Genomic DNA, 17684 nt, shown 5'->3' on the forward strand with positions numbered 1-17684 from the left:
TTGATAACTTGGGCAGACTCCTACATACCAGCTCCTGGCACAGTTCGGAGCTGTAATGTTCATCTCAGAGAAACAGATGGAGCTTGACCAAGCTCTAGGTGGAACTGTAATTACATTTTAGTCCTTTAGAGATCTCTTACTGTAGGAAGAAGAGAATTTCCCTGCTGCAGAAAAAAAAAAATGAATGCATTGAATAATCATTGCTTGGACTTGTCAGGGGCTTGTTGAACTTCCAGTGGTGAGCTGGTTTTCATTTGCTGGGTGCAAGGGTCCAAATGAGAGCATTCATGTAACAATACAAACTCTGCAGTAAATATAATGATCACTAACCAAATGGAGACACTGCACCTTAATGAAATCCCCACTCCTGCCTTGACTCCTTGAGGAGATAAAATAGATCTGCTCTTTTTAAATGATAAGGAGTACATTATCCCTGTATACATTACCACTCTATACTGAATAGCAGTGAATACTAAGTGTAAAATTGTAGCTTTTTGTCTGGCCTGTGTCTGCTGTGCCTTACTCAGACAGTCATCCGTGCTGTAAGATTAGGTATTTGAATGATTCTTGCCAGATGAAAAGCTGGGAGGCTGGAAAGGCAACTAAGGCATGGTCAGTGCCAATATGTACAATGCAGGCTGAGTCACATCATATGTGGGATACCACATCTCACCTAGTATGAAACAGCTTGGATACTTTGAAAACTGAGCCAGTCATCCTCATCTCCCTTTATGTTCAGTGGGAAGATAGCAACTTCAGGGTGCCTTTTAAACCACCTAGGGTAGGCATTATCTTCAGTGTGGAATGAACTATGCTATAGACTTTAATGACTAGCCTGAATAAATCTCCTTTGGCCATAGAGAAGACTCACCCATACATGGATTTCCACACAGTGAGATCCATCCAGAGCAGTCCCACAAAGCATCTGCCACTGGGAACCAGGAGGAGGCAGCTGGAAGACCAAGTTGTTGATACACTTTGCCAGCAACATGGGCAGAATCCCTGCCTGGCAATCCTGAAGCACTGCAATACATCCTCTTCAGATGCAGCATCTCCCACAGAGACTAATGGAGCTTTGGAATCCTCCATCAGGAGACTGTGCACTGCAACCCCACTTAGAAGCAATGGCCTGCATACAGGAGGAAATACCCAGTCAAAGAGAAATCCTGCTCAAGGAAAATGTACAAATTGGGTAAATAAGTTTGCTACAGTCCCCAGAGTGTGAGGAGTTAAACTGGAAAGTATTTGTGGGAAGTAGTATCTCATCCAGAAAGCTGATCTGGTTAGGATCATCAAGGCACAGAAGTCTTTCTCATCAGAGAGCTCTGGAGGAAACAGAGTGCATGAACAATGCACACCATGCAGCAGTGGGGTAAACAACAGCATGGTAAAAGGAGTCCTCCTCCTTTTATTATCTGTAGTAATAATAAGGGAGCATTTCATTCAGAACCCATGACACTAGAAGGATAAAGAGTATCCAAAAGGTACAATAGAATGGCAGTAAAGTCCTTAGTGTGATTCCTTTATTAACACTACAGGCAGAGCAAGAACTGGACACTGGGCATGCGAAAGGGCTTATAACGAAAACTGTAGCCAAGGGTTATAAAGAGGTGAGTCCAGGACACACCTGCACAGAGTGTATTGTTGTCACTATGATAGATAGTGAACGAGCTCATTTTGATTTCTCTTTGTAAGAGAGAGGAGAGAAATGTAATCTTTGAAGGAGATCAATAGAGAATGCTAGAAAGGAGGATCAGGAAAAGTACTTAAAGGTTTCCTCAAGATCTGGGTTGACTTTGCATGAAGAATGTGACAGTGACATTAGATACAAATAAACTGACTTTTTCATAACATTGATTTCTACATTGTGCCACAAATCGCCTCTCTTCTGAGCACATTCAGCTCTGTTTACAAAGTTAAAGATGCAAAGAGGAAGAGACTTTGATATTATTTCTTTGAATTTACCTGGCTCCATGGAATTAAACAGAGATGAAGATCTGCTGAAATCAAACAGACACACAAAACTGTACCAGACGTACCAGAGACACAAATACCAAAGACCGTCCCTGTGACATTTGGATAGTATTTGGAGAAGGAAGGAGGATTTTTAATTCATTCTTCATGTGTACACAGGAATGCTGCTATGGCAGCAGCAAGCTGCAAAGGTGTGCAAGGGAAATTCTGGAGGACTCCTGATGCCAGTGATAAAAACCAGTAAGTATTCATTTCCCACGTTTGAACAGCTCAGAGACCATAAAAACTTTAATGCAGGAAAAGGTCAGGACATTTCAACTTCTGATTTGTTTAGTTTTATCTGTTCCACTAAGAACTGCAGATTATAATATAAAAGAGCCAAGAAGAAATTTCACGTAGTACAAAGCAGCTTCCCTTTACCGAGTGTCCATAACTTGCAAAGTGATAATCATGTACTTTATAATCCTTTGGGAATCTGTACCCACTTGACTGCCATTAGACAATGCATAAATCCACTGTAGTATAAAAAGTGAGGAGCAGTATCATGCTTGTGTTTGCTAGTGCCAGCAACAGTATCTGAAGACCAAAAGATGTTTGGCTTTATCTTCTTTTATACCACCTTTCACAAGTAGCCATGTCAACCCCACACTGATGATGGAAAATTAGGGCAAAGGGAGCAGCACTTATGCAAAAACTCCTAAATCTACACATGAAACTTACAACTAGGCAGAAAATGGGGTGAGTGCTCTGGACTGGGAGGTGGTGGGGAAGTATTTTGACAAGATGGCTCTAGTCCATAGAGCGGTATGCGATGTTAAAATAATGTAGGGTGTTTGGAGAAGGTTAGAAGAGCGCTGCCAGGGTTTCAGCTTGGGAAAGTAACCTCAGGGGATCAAAGGGAGCTGAACAGCCCAGAGAAAAATCTGGAAAGAGCTTTAGTTTGCAGCACAATGCTCTGGCCTCTAGCTGAAAAGAAAGTAAAACCAAGCATAAGCCACTGTGACATTTCTAACAAAAAGTTGAACCTTTTGTACTGTCTGCAGGGTGGCAAAGAGCTGAAGGCACCTGGTGGGACCCCCCAAGGAAAGCAGGGATGTGAAAGAGCCAGTGGCAGCTCTTGCAGCAATGAATGTTTCTTTGTTACCAAAGAATTTTGTATTCAGGGGATTGCTGACTGCATATTTCTGTTTTCCTGATGTGAACGTGATCCAGATCCTGACTTAACACGGGCCAACTCGTTCAGTGGGTTAATTTAAATGAGTCTGTGGCCTCCCTATTCAAATCCAGGTGAAAAGATGTCTGTGTTGTCAAACATGTTACCTCACCTGTTTGGTTTTAACATCGCATTCCTGGTAGTCCTAAATGCATTAATTCTGGATATAGTTCATGTGGTCCCATGTGCTGCTCAAAAAAGCTTCCCATGTCAAGGATCTATCTGACTTAGCATGGGCCTGTTTCTGCAGGGGACATGAGGGCACAGACTCTGCTGATTTTGCAGATTTGGTCTTGTTATTTGTAAAGATCTGTCACACCTTCAAACCATTAGCTTAACTCTTTGAGAGTGGAGTTTTCAGAGAAGTGCTGAATTCATAAAGGACTGGAGACCAAATTCTCTTTTTTAGTGGCTTTGAAAATCATTGATTTCTGTTCTAATCATTAACCAATTAATAGTTTGCATCTCAATCAGTGAAATAGTACCTGTTTTCTTCCAAGTCTTCTCTTGACTCTTATTAATCCACGCTAGAAAATGTATTTCCCATTAGAGGAGAAAAGAAACAAGCAGAGGAAAGTACAAAATGTGCATGAATAACCTCCAAAACTGCACTGTTTGTTTTGTTTCAGTATATTTCCTTTTATAACCTCCTGCTTAATGCTCTAAACATGCACACACTTTTGATGAAACAATATCCAAACAATTTACTTCTACGGAAAGACAATTTACTGGGAGGTAAAAGCAGGAGCAGGTTAACAGCATAAAACTGTGTCTTATCTAAACACAACCATATGCAGGCTGTGGGTTCTGCATCTTCGATTGAAATCCCTCCCCCAAAGGTCAAATGCAACTATTTAAGGGCATAAGTAAACTTGAGTTTTGGGCAATAACAATTGATCAATGTTCTCAGACACATGGTCTGATTTTTGGGTGGTTCTTTGGGGACCCAGGAGTTAGAATTGGTGATCTTTGTGGGTCCCTTCCAACTTGGGATATTCTGATTCCAAGAACTACAAGATGTGTACTTGGGCTAACAATTTAAATAGGCAGAATGTACAAGGCAATATTTGATCAATCAGAAATGTAGTTTTCTCTGAGCTCCTTAATACTAAAAATAATCATTTTTCATGAAAAAGTAACAACAAAATTCTCATTGCGCAGAACACCAAAGCAAGTAATAGTTTAGTTTGTGTGTAAAACTATTTCTTATTCATTGATGAAATGATAAATTAAGAAAGAAAAAAGAAAAAAACAACACAATACCACAACAACAAACCACAATCTACCTAAGAATGCTAAGAACTGTATTTTTGTCATATTGTTATTCAACTGGGAATTCCAGTTGCAATGTAGACAGCAAACAGTTGAATAGAAAGACCATGCCGTGCACAATGGCAATCTATAATTAATTATAAATCCTGGAAAACAAAACAAAACAAAACAAAACAAAATATTCATATAGTACAACTTAGTAAGGAACATAGCATTATTCTTACTTATGGCAAGAATGGTCATTCAAACAGAATATATAATTGCAGAATATATTTTTCAAAGTTGTCTTTTAAAATTTTCTACTATTTTTGAATGAAAATTTCACAACCTGTGAAACTATTGCCTTCTTATTTCAACCACAAACCAACTTATGATGCTGGTCTTGCAACAGAGCAGCTGAGATGCAAAACAAAACTTTGTAGCAAATTCCTGTAAAATAATTGAAAAAAAAAAATCATAGAGATAACAAAACTGCCACCAGCAAAGAGAAACTGATATATTTTAAAATAAAAACATTGCAGCAAGTAGAAATAAAATACATTGGTTACAAAGCAGAACTAGGAATTTTTGTTAGCTTATACAAATAATGAGCAGTTGCCAAGTACCTCACAAAATGCAATGTGGGAAGAGTTGGACAGGTGTCTTCTTCAGTGCTGCTGTGATTTTCCCTTGATAAAGTCACCAAGATCATTTGGAATGTCATGGTCCTTACCACCCTGTAGCTTCAAAATTTTTTCATGCAATATAGACATCACTATACAATGCTATTTTTAACACTGAAGTGTGTTGCATCAGCCTGTTTCTCATCTGTAGCATGTAGCCAGCCTAAATTCCCTGTCAAGTAGCACAGCTAATAGCATTCAACTCCAAAGAGATCCAGGTGGCCTCCAAAAGAGGGACTGCCCCAATTGTCCCCCTGCATGTCCACAGCACACAAACCCATGTCTTCTTCATGGCTCTTGTCAACCTGTGTGAAACAGCAGGGCAAAAGACATGACAGAAAGCCAACACCATTATGGGTGTTTGCCAAGCAGATTTTTAAAAATGCAGGTTGTAAAATATACTCCATGATTCCCCATCAGAAGCAGAAGCAAGTCAACAGCAGGCAGGAAAGCAAGAGGGTGCACACGTGGGCAGGATAGCCCATGCCATGGTGAGATTGGAGAGGTGTCCAACATCTCTCCGACAGCCAAGAAGCAAACACATTATTTATCACACATTTTAAGCTGATAGATCTGAAAGACACCCAATGGGCTGAATTTCATCCCAAGACTCCCATTCACCAAGCTTAGCAATCCTTTCTTTTATTTACTTCTAAGGCCCATCTATTGGAAAATCTTTTCTTTTGCAGCTACAAAAGTGTAATGATTCTGTATATTTTTTGCCCCCATGAACAGTAAAAAAAAAAAAAAAAAAAAAAAAAGAGAGAGAAATAAAAATATCAGGAGAGGCCCTTTGTTCTCACTCAAATGAATGGAAAATTAATAAAAAAAAAAAAAAAAAAAAGAGAAAAAAAAAAGAATGGAAAAAGGAGAGTGGCAGCCAGAAGAGGTGGTACCAGCACCCTATGCTCACTGTTGTTTCCACAGAGATTTATAAACTGATTTGGAAGTAATTTATCATATGCAAACCTTACGCTTCATTTCATTTTGCAAATAGAAATGTGTTGATTTGTTTCTAATGGAAAAGAATGAATCACACTACAGTTTTTCTGCAGTGTAAATCAACATGTAGATAAACAGGTTATTTTTGTACATTATGAATAGTCGTTGAAAGTATTTAAATGGATTGTATATTCATGTTGGCACACTTGTGTGTACAATATGTATATCTATATTATGCAGAAGATCATAAATGCATACTTCAAAAATATATAGCTATTTTGGGTGCAATGTACTCTTTTCCATGCTTGAACACAATGAAAAATTAGGCCCAACTCAGATATCTAGAAATCTAAAATGCAGTGATTTGAAGGCAAAATGTTCAGCGTTTGATTTGTTTGTATGCTTTCAGTGACTTAAAAGAGCTAACATAAATGGAAAAAAAAATCACCTGCATAAATGGAGAAAGTTCAATTTTCCAAATATTAAAAAAACAGAGGATTGAATATTGCAACATGACGAAGGCCTGCCAAACCAACTGAAACAATCAATTATTACCTAATATCTTTTATTACATTTCTAGCACTGTTAAAGCTAATTTCTGAGTTGATGAGATTAGCTCTTTTAGAACTGAAAAAAATTAGCTCCAATCTATCAGAAATACTATTTTATTACGGGGAAAAAAAAAATGTTCAGATTGAAGTAATTTCTTTGCAGGTAGATATGCCACCATATAATCCTGAACCAAATCAAATGCCATTTTGAAGAGTTATAATAGAAAGAAAAAAATATTAAAAATTCTTTGATGGTTCCTCCATATTCTAGTATATATATGTGTATATATATATGGTGGAAGACACTCTTTCAGTTATGCAAAAGTTCAAGCACTCACTTAATGTACATAGCTAACCCTGTTCTCTCCAGCCAGTTCTGGTCAAAATAATTTTGTTCTTCACATTGCCACTATGATGAGGCTACTCTGCTGAGGGAGAAAAACTCTGGGCCAGTGCTCAGTGACTCAGACAGTAAAGTGCTTCCTGAAGTTTAGACAGAATCTCTTGTGTTCCAGTTTGTGCCCATTGTCTCCTATCCCGGCATTGGGCACCACTGGACAGTGCCTGGCTCCATCTTCTTTGCACCCTCCTTTCGGGTATTTAGAGACATTGGTGAGATTCCCCTCTGAGCCTCCTCTTCTCCAGGCTGAACAGACCCATCTTTCTCAGCCTCTCCTCACAAGAGATCATTTTGGTGGCCCCACATTGGACTCTTTCCAGTAGGTCCATCTCTTGTGTTGTGGAGCCCAGAACTGGATTGGCCTTACTCCTTAAAAGCCATGCAAGTGTCAGAAGTGGAGCTCAGAAGACCCAGCTAGTTATAACACCATGTCTGAAAGCCTTAGGTTTGAGATTAACTCCATGAAATAGTTCAGAGTAAAATGTCTAGGCTATATTTTCCAGATACCCAGAACTGTGCACAGTTCACTTAGTGAATGTACATAATTCCCTTCCCCTTCTCTCCCACTCATGGTCATGGCCCCATCACTCCTCGATATCATGACTCAGGATGATTACAGAAACTGCAGTGTTTCAACTCAGGAGGCACTCTGAAAGTTATAAGTGAATATGTGCCTGTGCAAGAAACTACTGGAACTCCTACATGAATAATGGGACAATAATAAAAATGGTATGACAACTGAAAATAAACTAATTAAGCCTAACTATTTATACAGACATAAGAATATACAAAGGCTGTGCTGGATGAAAGGCTCTCTTAGCCCCATATCCAGTAGTAGCTGATTATGGAAAGAAACCAGGGTGATTATGTAAAGACAATTCTTTAAGCAAACTGCAAATTAAGAGTTTTCATCCACCGTTTTCAGGCATCTTGATAAATCTCTCTTCTATGACCTGCCTAATGCTTTTTGAACTCCTGGTATCCACAGCAATCTGTGAAAATGAGCTCCGCAATTTAATTATGGCATATGTGGAAGAAAACTTCATCTGTTTTAAAATGCTGCATGATGGCCACCCTGGGTGTTCTGTAATTCCTGCAGGATGAAAACCAGCAAATACCAGTTTTCTAATCACCTTCAGACCATTTTTTATTTTATGTAAGTATCATCATGCTCTGTCATCTCTCTTCCAAGTTAAACAAGCTGCAGTTGATCTAGTCACTCCTTACACATCAGCCATTCTCTGTTTTTTGATCATTTTTATTACCTTTTCTACATGTTTTCTAAATTAGATAGGAATCCAGACATGCACATACTGTACAGGTGACCTATAGGCTTTTACAATGACATCATAGGCAGCCATCTATTTATTTCCTAATCTTTTCTAATGTTTTAGTTGTAATTACTTTCAGAAGAATGTAGTGCCAATCCTACAGTTTTGGTCTCTAAATTGTAGTGACTGAGAAAAGAGAGCTGTTGGTCATGCTATTTCTATAACCTGAAATCCTGAACACAGTGTGCAGCTAGTCCAACTGTTGATGACAAGAAAACGTAAGGAAAATCCTGAAAATGCTGATGTTGTGATCAGATCATATACCTGTAAAACTCATTTTTGATTGCTTTACAGGTTTGATGCTTAGTTTGTTTAATTTAGATCAGCAATGACTTCAGAAAAATCACAACACAAAAGGCTGTAGACAGATTTCATATAAATGTGCTTTATTGCAGAGAAGTTACATTATTTACATGCTGCAACACATTACAACATAAATCTATCAAGTAGTTCATGGTGGATGCTGTTGGTTGCCAGATAACATTGTTATAAGAACCACATTATAAAGTGAAGAGACTTACAGCTTTATATACTCTACAACTTGGAGTAGCTAAAATGTTAAAAGTCAAAAGGCAGTGTTTTCTCAGGCCTGCCTGTTGTCATATGCATGCAAAAGCCTAAGGAGAGCAAATATAAAAGTATTGTCCAGTTTCAGGTCTATGATGCCACCAAAGCTGATGATAGGTGTGTACTGATTTATATTTTAAAGCGTATAATCTTGCATAAATTATACAAGTCTAATAAGATTGGTATAAATCTAATTATTTATAAACCATGGCTTAGAAATAAAGGAGAAATGCAGCTTACACATGCATTTAAAAGGACAACCTAGCAAATGTTTGTGACTTTAGTGTTTATTATCTTTTCTCTTAACAGATCTGCTAGAAAACATCTTAATTCTAGAGTTGCACTTCTCTTGGCTGAATAATGACAATGAAACTCCAGAAAAAGACAACTAAGCAATCTAGCCAATATATGCTGGTGGAGAAAAATCTATGAAATACAGAACATTATTTATGTCTAACTTAGTATGTCTTCATTAAGCAATGTTTCTAGCAGCATCATAGTGAAATATAATAGTTGAGTGAAGTTTGGCCCCTCTTTCTTAAGTGCAAAATAATCTAAAGTACCAATTGAATCTGTAGCCCAAATATCCATTGCTAAATAAACTGGGGAGAGCTTTGTTGCTTTCTCAAGGAAAGTTCTCCAATTGTATCAGTCTTAGGATATGTGACTACAACAAGCCTAAAGAACCATAACAGACACTTTTTAAGAAGTGAGGGAAAGGGTCAGGATGAAAGAAAACAAAACCAAACAAGAGTACACAAGCCAGTGCTTTCCCTGGTCAACCAGCCTTCATTCTTCTGCTGCCAGTGCAGCTGGGCTGATGTACACCAGCTAAGGAATGGACTTTGTTTCTGTGTTTCTAGTGAGGATATCTTTAAAAAAGAAATAAAAAAATAAATGAGTAAGGAACTGTAGATACAGAACAGCGGCACAGATACAGTCATGCATGAAGGGCTGGATCCTGCCAGTGCAGCAAGGGACAGTGGTGCTGGGTTGCTGACATGGATGCCCTCATTCCTGGTGGATGCTGCAGCATCCACCAAGCAGCAGTGTGTCCTCGAGGTAAAGAAGGGAGATGAGGACAAGGGAGGGCACCAGGGCTGGTGCCTGCTCCTTGTGAATGTCTTCTCTAAGAGGCAGTGAGGATGTACAAAAATCTCTTTTCATGACACCCCTACAGATGCCCACTTCTAACCTCAGCGCCTTTGTGAGTAAGGGCTACCTGCCGTAAGCTGCCCTCCTTCCCCAGTCATACCAACCACCTCCTGAACGTGCTGCAGGACCTTCTTCCAGGGGTAGGAGAGGCACAAGGTGATCACCGTATTCAGCAGGTTTAATTGTGTATCTCTCTGGAAAGGGTCAACGTGCCCCCGCAGGACTTCCAGAGAGCTGTGTTCTCAGGGTGGACTTCTTCCCACACAGGGTAGTTTAGAGTTACTTTCCCTCTGATCAAATCCCACTGAAGCTGATGGAAAAGTTACTGCCAAATTTTGTGAGTGTCTGGGATTGGGGAGGGGAAATTTGGGCACACGGGCTCTAACCCCAGCTCTTTTCCAAACTAAATAGCAAGCTGAATTTGGGCTGTACATGGGTCACCACTGGCACTGTTTGGGCAAAGTGGGTGCACAGATGGCCAAAGTAAGGGTCCTGGCCAGATGTGTCTTGAAGGTAGAGACCAGGTCTCCAAGGCCATGACTACATCCTACAAAAGAGGAGTCGGGGAGTCAGACTAGCCCAGGATAGCAAAGACCTAAGTCAGCATGTCCCCACGGTGGAATCGAGCACCATCCAGGCTCACCAGGTTGTTTGGGGCAGTTTGGCCACTATCATCTAGAGCTAACAAGCTCTTACTCTTGGTAGAATTTACGAATGAGGCCAATGTGTTCAGACAGCACTGGGACCTGAGCTGACTCTTTTCCAATTGGCTTAGGCTTCTGCATGTCCCAGCTTTGGGCTTAGCAGAGGCAGTAGGAAGATCAGGTCTGTCTTGTTCTGTCAGCGTAGATGGGCCTGTATTCTCCTGTCCTTTCCAAAGGACAAAAATATCCTCCCCATGTCCAGCTTGTCTAAGTCCCTCCAATTGTTGCATTTTATCTTAAGCCACTTTTTCTATGATGCCACAAAAATCAGTTTATACTACATACGTGTATGTGCATGTGTGTATTAGATATGACATGTTATATATATATATATTAAACATATATAAATATCTATTATATATATATATTATATATATATTAAACAACACATTCTATTCAGTCATCCTCATTTCGTGTTCTTTCATTGAATCCCATCACTTCTCTCAAATTGCACAAGTTCTTTAGGACTGAGCTGTCTTTATTTTGGAGTACTGTATGTACAGCCAATTCTAGTGAATAGCACTTCACTGGTACTACATTCAGATGGGCGAGGGTGGAACCTAGTTTTTATTATTAGTGATGCACAGATTCTCTATGATACCTCTTAGGCCCTGGTGGTATACCATGAGTGTTTCTGCACTAAGACTCATAGTTGTAAATGGGCCACCTTTGAATTAAGCTCATATGCAGGATGAGGACTGTAGCTATTACTGAAAATTAGTACTGTATTAAATACTAACTTTTACTGTAAATGTATGTATAAATTAAACATAAATAAATAAAATATAAACTTTTGGAGAGTGGGAGAGAGATGCCACCATTTTAATTCCTGCTGTATATTACAATTGCATATATAGGGGAAGAGAAATATTTCAGATTCTCTCTCCTCACTTGTGTATCTCCAAAGGCCAATTTCTGGAGGTTTGCCAACAGGGATAAACAGTAAACTGTTGTTCCATATGAGCTAGCTAATATATTTCCCAGGGTTGTCTGGTTTTAGTAAAAGCAGGTCATCATTTCTGGGGTATATTTGTTGTCATTCTTGCTTGTCTCATTTAGAAATATATCCTCAGTATGAAATACTGAACAAGATCATCATTATGGATGTTTAAAATTGGTATTCTGGTTTCTTAGATTATATTTTCCAATTTCTAACAAACAACAGATAAGTTGTCCTAAGACTTACCAGAATATGCAGCTAAGACGACTGGATTTCCACTATTAACAAAGTCTATGAGCATTAACAGGGAAGTGCATAACAAATAACTTGCTGTGTATAAAACCCCTGAATAATACAGTATCAAACTATAAATTTAAGTAACAGAGAATAAAACAAAAAGTTCACTATATAAATCACAGGAAAGGAAAAAAAAATCCCCAAAGCCCAAAGGAATTTCCCAATGAGAGTTACGGCTTCCACAGCCAGTGGAAGATTACTGTAATTCTATATATTAACAAAAAGTCTATAGCAGGTATTTTAAGTTACAATAAGAAGAAAATATCTGCAGATTGCATAAATGTGTTGTTGTGTCACATAATATCAAAGTTATTTGCAAAAATTATACAATCTGGAATGCTTTAATATGAGACACAACAATGTACTTAAACACACAGTAATAAGAAAATGAGAGCAATCATTATATAAAATGTATTTTTGGGATGCATTGAGTTAGCAGTGCTATCAAGATTAAAATATGCAAAGTGAAAAGTCGTCATTTTAACAGCTGCTCATTGATACCCCTTTTTGCCATCAGGACATTTTCTGTGCCCTACTTCTGTTGGATCTCTAAAGTCCCAAGGGCAAGTTAAAGCCAGTTGTGGCATTCAGAAATAATTCTGTTAAGACCTAGTGTGCATTTTTTACCACCTTTTTTTTTTTTTTCCTTTTAAAGGAGAAGTGATTTCACAAAGGCAGGTTACTTTCATTGACACAGTACAATCCTTGGAGTTGGGAACACATTCTGGGCACTGCTAATCACATTGTTGGCACTCAACAAATAAATAATAATAATAATAATTTGCTTTGTTTAATTCCTACTTTTTTGTTGTGCTGATTCCTTTAATTAAAGTGATGCTCCTTAGGAATTTTCAGATCCTTTTGGCCTAAGTCCCCTCTGTCTTTCCTGTTGTCTTTCTTCTCAATGTTGCTACTCTCCTCAGTCCAAAAGCCTCTTATTTTCGAGGTGTTGCTGTTTTATTTGCACTTATAGCAGAGGTGTTCGATAAAGCTACACTTCTTTCTGCATTTGGTAAATCTGGTGTATCATACTCCCAAGGGCAGACTTCAGCTCGAGATGCTGAAGGTTGCTGTAAGTAACTACTTGGCTTACGGGAGTCAGATGAAAGCACATTTCCCTCAGAAGAGGCATTTTTTTTCTGTTCCACCAATTTATTGATGTTTTCCACTGCTTTCGGGGGTAGCTCATCATGCTCCCCAGCACAAATATTCGGTGCATATCTATTAAAGTTCTCACACTTCAGCCCAGGTGAGACCTGAGGCTTGGAATTTGACTGTTTTTTCTCATTTTCAAAAACCTGCTGCTCTTGTGCCTCCCGAGTGGCTGCCTCCACCCTCTCTGAGCTCTCTTGATGTGACTGTTGATACCCCTCAGGTGTCTTCTGCTTATGATGAGATTTCCCCTTTGGCTGGGAAGGGTGATTTTTCTCTGGCTCTGAGGAAGCAATAGACACATGTTTTTGAACCTTAGAGTCAGAAGGCACAGGACCAGGAGTTTGGTCATATATCTCCCAAGGACAAACTTCTCCTATGTCAAAAGTGTCCTTGTGCAGAGACTTACCTGGGCCTGTGTCTGGATTTGTGGGTGTTTGAGCAACCCTTTGCTGTTTCATAATTCCAGACTTATGGGTTTTCTTTGCTTCCTCAGAGTGGGTAGAGTTCTTCCGATGAGAATCCTTATGCTCCCCTTTATCAGAGGCAGAGTGCTTTCTGCTGGCCTCCTTACCCTTCTGCTGAGATTTATGAGATTTAGTGCTCTCTTCTAGACTTTGCGTTTTACCCGTTAGTCCCAGAGTCTTTTCCTTGGCACTAGCAATAACACTGAGGGATTTTTGTAACACGGACGTTCTTGGATGCAGAGGCTTCTTATCTGCACTTAAATTATGTGCACTTACTGATTTGCACACCAAAGGAACCGATTCAGTGGACACTGCTTCAACCTTTTCAGGAGCTTTTTTGGTTACATCATTACCAGTCAAGGAATCCAGAAGTGAATTCTCAGCAGCCATAACGTCTGTGCTTTCTGTAGTTAAGCTGTTAGGTTCTCCTGTTTGATCCCTAACATGATCGTAAGTGCTGTGGGACTTTTTTAATGAAAAGACTCTGTTTTTGATAGTCTCTTCTTTTGGCTTTACAGAACTGGTGGAATCCTGTGGGTTTTTCTTCAGTGTAGACGTGTTCTTCACAGCACTATGCTCCAGCAGGTCCTTCTCGTCCCTGGAGCACTGCCTGGTGACTGTCTCTGGGATTTCCGTAATACGCCTCATTATCGAGCGACCCAGGCCCTTCTTGGAGCACCTTTTTTTCTGAAGATGTGGGTTATTAGCAATCATCTTCTTCCTTTTATAGATTTCAAGCTGGGCATATAGTTTCTTCAACTCATCCTGTAAAGTAAATAGCAAAAATAGTATGTAGAGTGAACACAGTCAAACAAGCAGCCCAGTGAATGCATTACATATTGCTCTAAAAATGACATTAAACTTATTTCACCCTCTTTTCTAGTTCTTGAATATGCCATTTCTCCATGAACTCAAATTTCATGTTCTTCTACCTTAAAATTAAGTTCAACCTTGGTGCACAAACCAGTTACCTTGCATAGTTGTGCATCATACAGCATGCACAATTAGTTACATTCCTACAATACCCTGTGCAAGCTTTCCTGCTGACCCCTACAGATATTTAGTATTCTGGGATTGTAAGAAAAGTTCCAGGCAGAGTTGCCCTTTTACTATTTAACATAGGAATAACATAGTTTTGTTTCTATTTCCTATGTTTGTTAAAATTATATGTTATATAGTTATGTATATATTATGTACAAACAACTAATCACAGTGACACCAAATGCTGTTTCTGCTTCAAGGTAATTTGAAGAGTCCACGTAAACTGATAAACAACTCTTGCTGTGGATGCTTATTCCTCCTCAGCCTCCAGCATGACTTCCACTACAACTAGTAATGTGGCTTCTCTTCACACTAGTGAATTCTTCCTATGATATTTTACATGACCTGATTACCAGAATCATTGAGAGACCTAAGCTGACCTGTTTCATCTGGTATCTGCAAAAAAAGTTACACGGATGTGATTCAGAGTTTACTGACAGGAAAAAGTGTTATTGAAATAAATGATATTTAAGTGAGTTATATATACCCGAATATCTTCAGGATCCAAACTGTGCTCGCTCCATGCTGAATTGATACTGCTGTTCAGATAGGATCCAGATCGACCCATATCAAGCTCATCTTCATAAGCTTCTGTAGCTATATCATCTCTTGGGTTATTGCTTGAATGTGAAAACTGCAATAAGCATTCATAACAAAGATGTTGCCATCAGTGCACTGCAAAAATTTACATCAACAGTTTTTATGACATAGTCAATCACAACAGATTTCATATGGTTTTCTAAACTCAAAATACTACCCATAAGTTCTACTGGTTTAAGTAGTGTCCTATAGAATATCAGCATTGTATGGAAGAAACTCATATTCATGGTGAGTTAACTTCAAAGGTTTAGAGATCTGTGTTAGAAAAAACACAACACCTTTGTACTCATTTTGATGCTTATTTGAGCCTCTTTACAGTGCATTTATATTAAGCGAGCATGACAAATATATGGGAACAGTCTTTCAGTGAGAATTAGCAATTAGGCTGCTAAAATCATGACTGTATTTTATATTCCATGCAGCTGAATAATCCTGCAGAAAGCAGTTCTCCCATTTTAGATCCTGACCCTGGAAAAGAAGAGATAAGGTGGCCAACGTAAAAAAAAAAAAAAAAAAAAAAGGAGGGGGAAAAATTGAAAAAAAAAAAAAGAAATAAGATGATCTTTCTCTTGTAAGTTTTAGCAAATGCCCAGATCAAGCATTGCAGGGAGAGGTTGTGCAACCTTTTTTTTATTCATATGGATTCATTCATCTGTGGTTACTATTGCCTATGTAGTCATCTGGCCTCGGGACTTTATGAATGGAACTAAACCTTGTGAATCTTCTAACTCCTTCAATTCTTCAAGGTGCTGGAAGAAAAGTCTGTATAGTGTTACACAGAAAATAAGCTAAAAATTGAAATGAATATCCTTAGTTATGAGTCAGTTTCAGAAAGGTTAACAAATTTTCTAGGCTAGTCTAGAAAGGTATGTCTGAAGACATAATAAAGCATATGGATAAAAAATAAAACTATTGCTAACGACCAGCTGAGTCATTAAAAAAGTAACAAGGATATTCAGTATTAAGGCATCAGTGTGTCCCTTGCTTATGACTGTTTAGTATACATATATTTGAGAGTTTATCAGCATATCCTCTCCTGACAGAAAGGCAAAAGATAGGAATAGCAGCTTCATTAAACTGAAAATTGCATTAACTTGAACTGCTTAGCATTCTTCCTTCATATGCAACTTTCACCTTCATTGTTCTCTTTGACTCTTGACTTTTTGATTGATGCTATTGGTCATTCCAAAAGCAATTATAAAATCATGTGTTTGCTGGGGTATTGCATTAGAAGAAAGCTACATTCAAATGATTCAGACTGGTGCTAGGGACAGGTGGAGCTACCTGGGGTTTCCCTACCCTGGTGAGACTGACATATTGTCATTTCATTCTCGGAGCCTGCTGGGAGCTGAGCCGCAGTGCTCAAAGCTCATTCTGTTCTCCTCCCTGCACCCTGCCATCCTGCATCTTCTCACGTCCGGCACACATTCATCTTCTCACCCTGGCTCCACATCATGGGCCAAGTCTCTCCTGAGTATGCAGGACATGGATGTCCCAGGCTCTGACTTGCACAGAATTTTCCTTTTCCAGCCAGTAACAACTGCCTGGTTGAAGTCCCAACCACTTCTTCTCATGGCTAGTCTGAGCTCCTTATGCCACTTTTATTTAACAGTCCACCCTAGTCTTTTTATCCCCTTGGCCAAACTCTTTGTCTGATCACCAATAGCACAACAGCACAGTCACCAAAGTACATGAAGTAAGCATTATCAGGCAAGATCCTTTACTTCTCATATGAATCAAATCATTTTTTGTTTAATTTAAATTAAAATTAAAAGTCCTCTAAATCTCTGGAATTTTGAAAGTAGAAAGAAGGAATTTTTCAAAACGTGTAAGAGTTTTTAAAGAAAAAAACATGTTTTTAGGCATTACAGCCAAATTTTACATTTTCTTTTTCTACCAGTTGCTTGCTAATTTTATATAGAATTACTTCTGCAAGACATTTATGTTCCTTGGTCTTGGCAAAAGAAAAAAGGCAGGAGAACCAAATACCTTAGGGATCAGAAGTAGGCCAACAGTGACAGTCACAGTCAAGTGTGTGTGTGCAAAGAACAGCATCAGCATCCAGTCAGACTGAAGTCTCGAAGCAAGAATGAATCTGAAAATAGAATTGTGTTGCAATTCACTGCTTTTTCTCCAGTGCATCAGATTTAACATTTTTAACATTCTTTAGGATTCTTTTCACTGAAATGCCAAACACAACTATTTTTGTTCTGTACAGCTTCATACAGACCAAACATTACATGCACATGCTTTACCTACATACCACGATTTCAAAACGAATCAGAAAAAAACAAAAAAACAACAACAAAACAAAACACAAGATGGAACAAAGTATAAAAAGAAACAACAGACCTTTGAGGACATTTCTCAGTCTCGTGTTTTCCCTCTACTTAGCTGGTGTTTTTTTGGATGGTGT

General features: G+C 38.7%; 1 protein-coding gene across 1 annotated transcript in view; it reads right to left on the minus strand.

The window, feature by feature from the left end:
- Nucleotides 1–12943: 12943 nt before the first annotated feature.
- Nucleotides 12944–17684, minus strand: part of GPR158 (G protein-coupled receptor 158) — a gene marked incomplete at both ends in the record, with an annotated part of 191109 nt that continues 186368 nt past the window's right edge. The window contains 3 exons of the mRNA XM_084282726.1: nt 12944–14392; nt 15156–15302; nt 17258–17363. Coding sequence (XP_084138852.1) covers nt 12944–14392; nt 15156–15302; nt 17258–17363 — 1702 coding nt within the window. The remainder of the gene's footprint in view (nt 14393–15155; nt 15303–17257; nt 17364–17684) is intronic.

This window comes from Netta rufina (assembly GCF_964035555.1).
Source record: "Netta rufina genome assembly, chromosome: 2".
NCBI classification, from domain to species: Eukaryota; Metazoa; Chordata; class Aves; order Anseriformes; family Anatidae; genus Netta; species Netta rufina.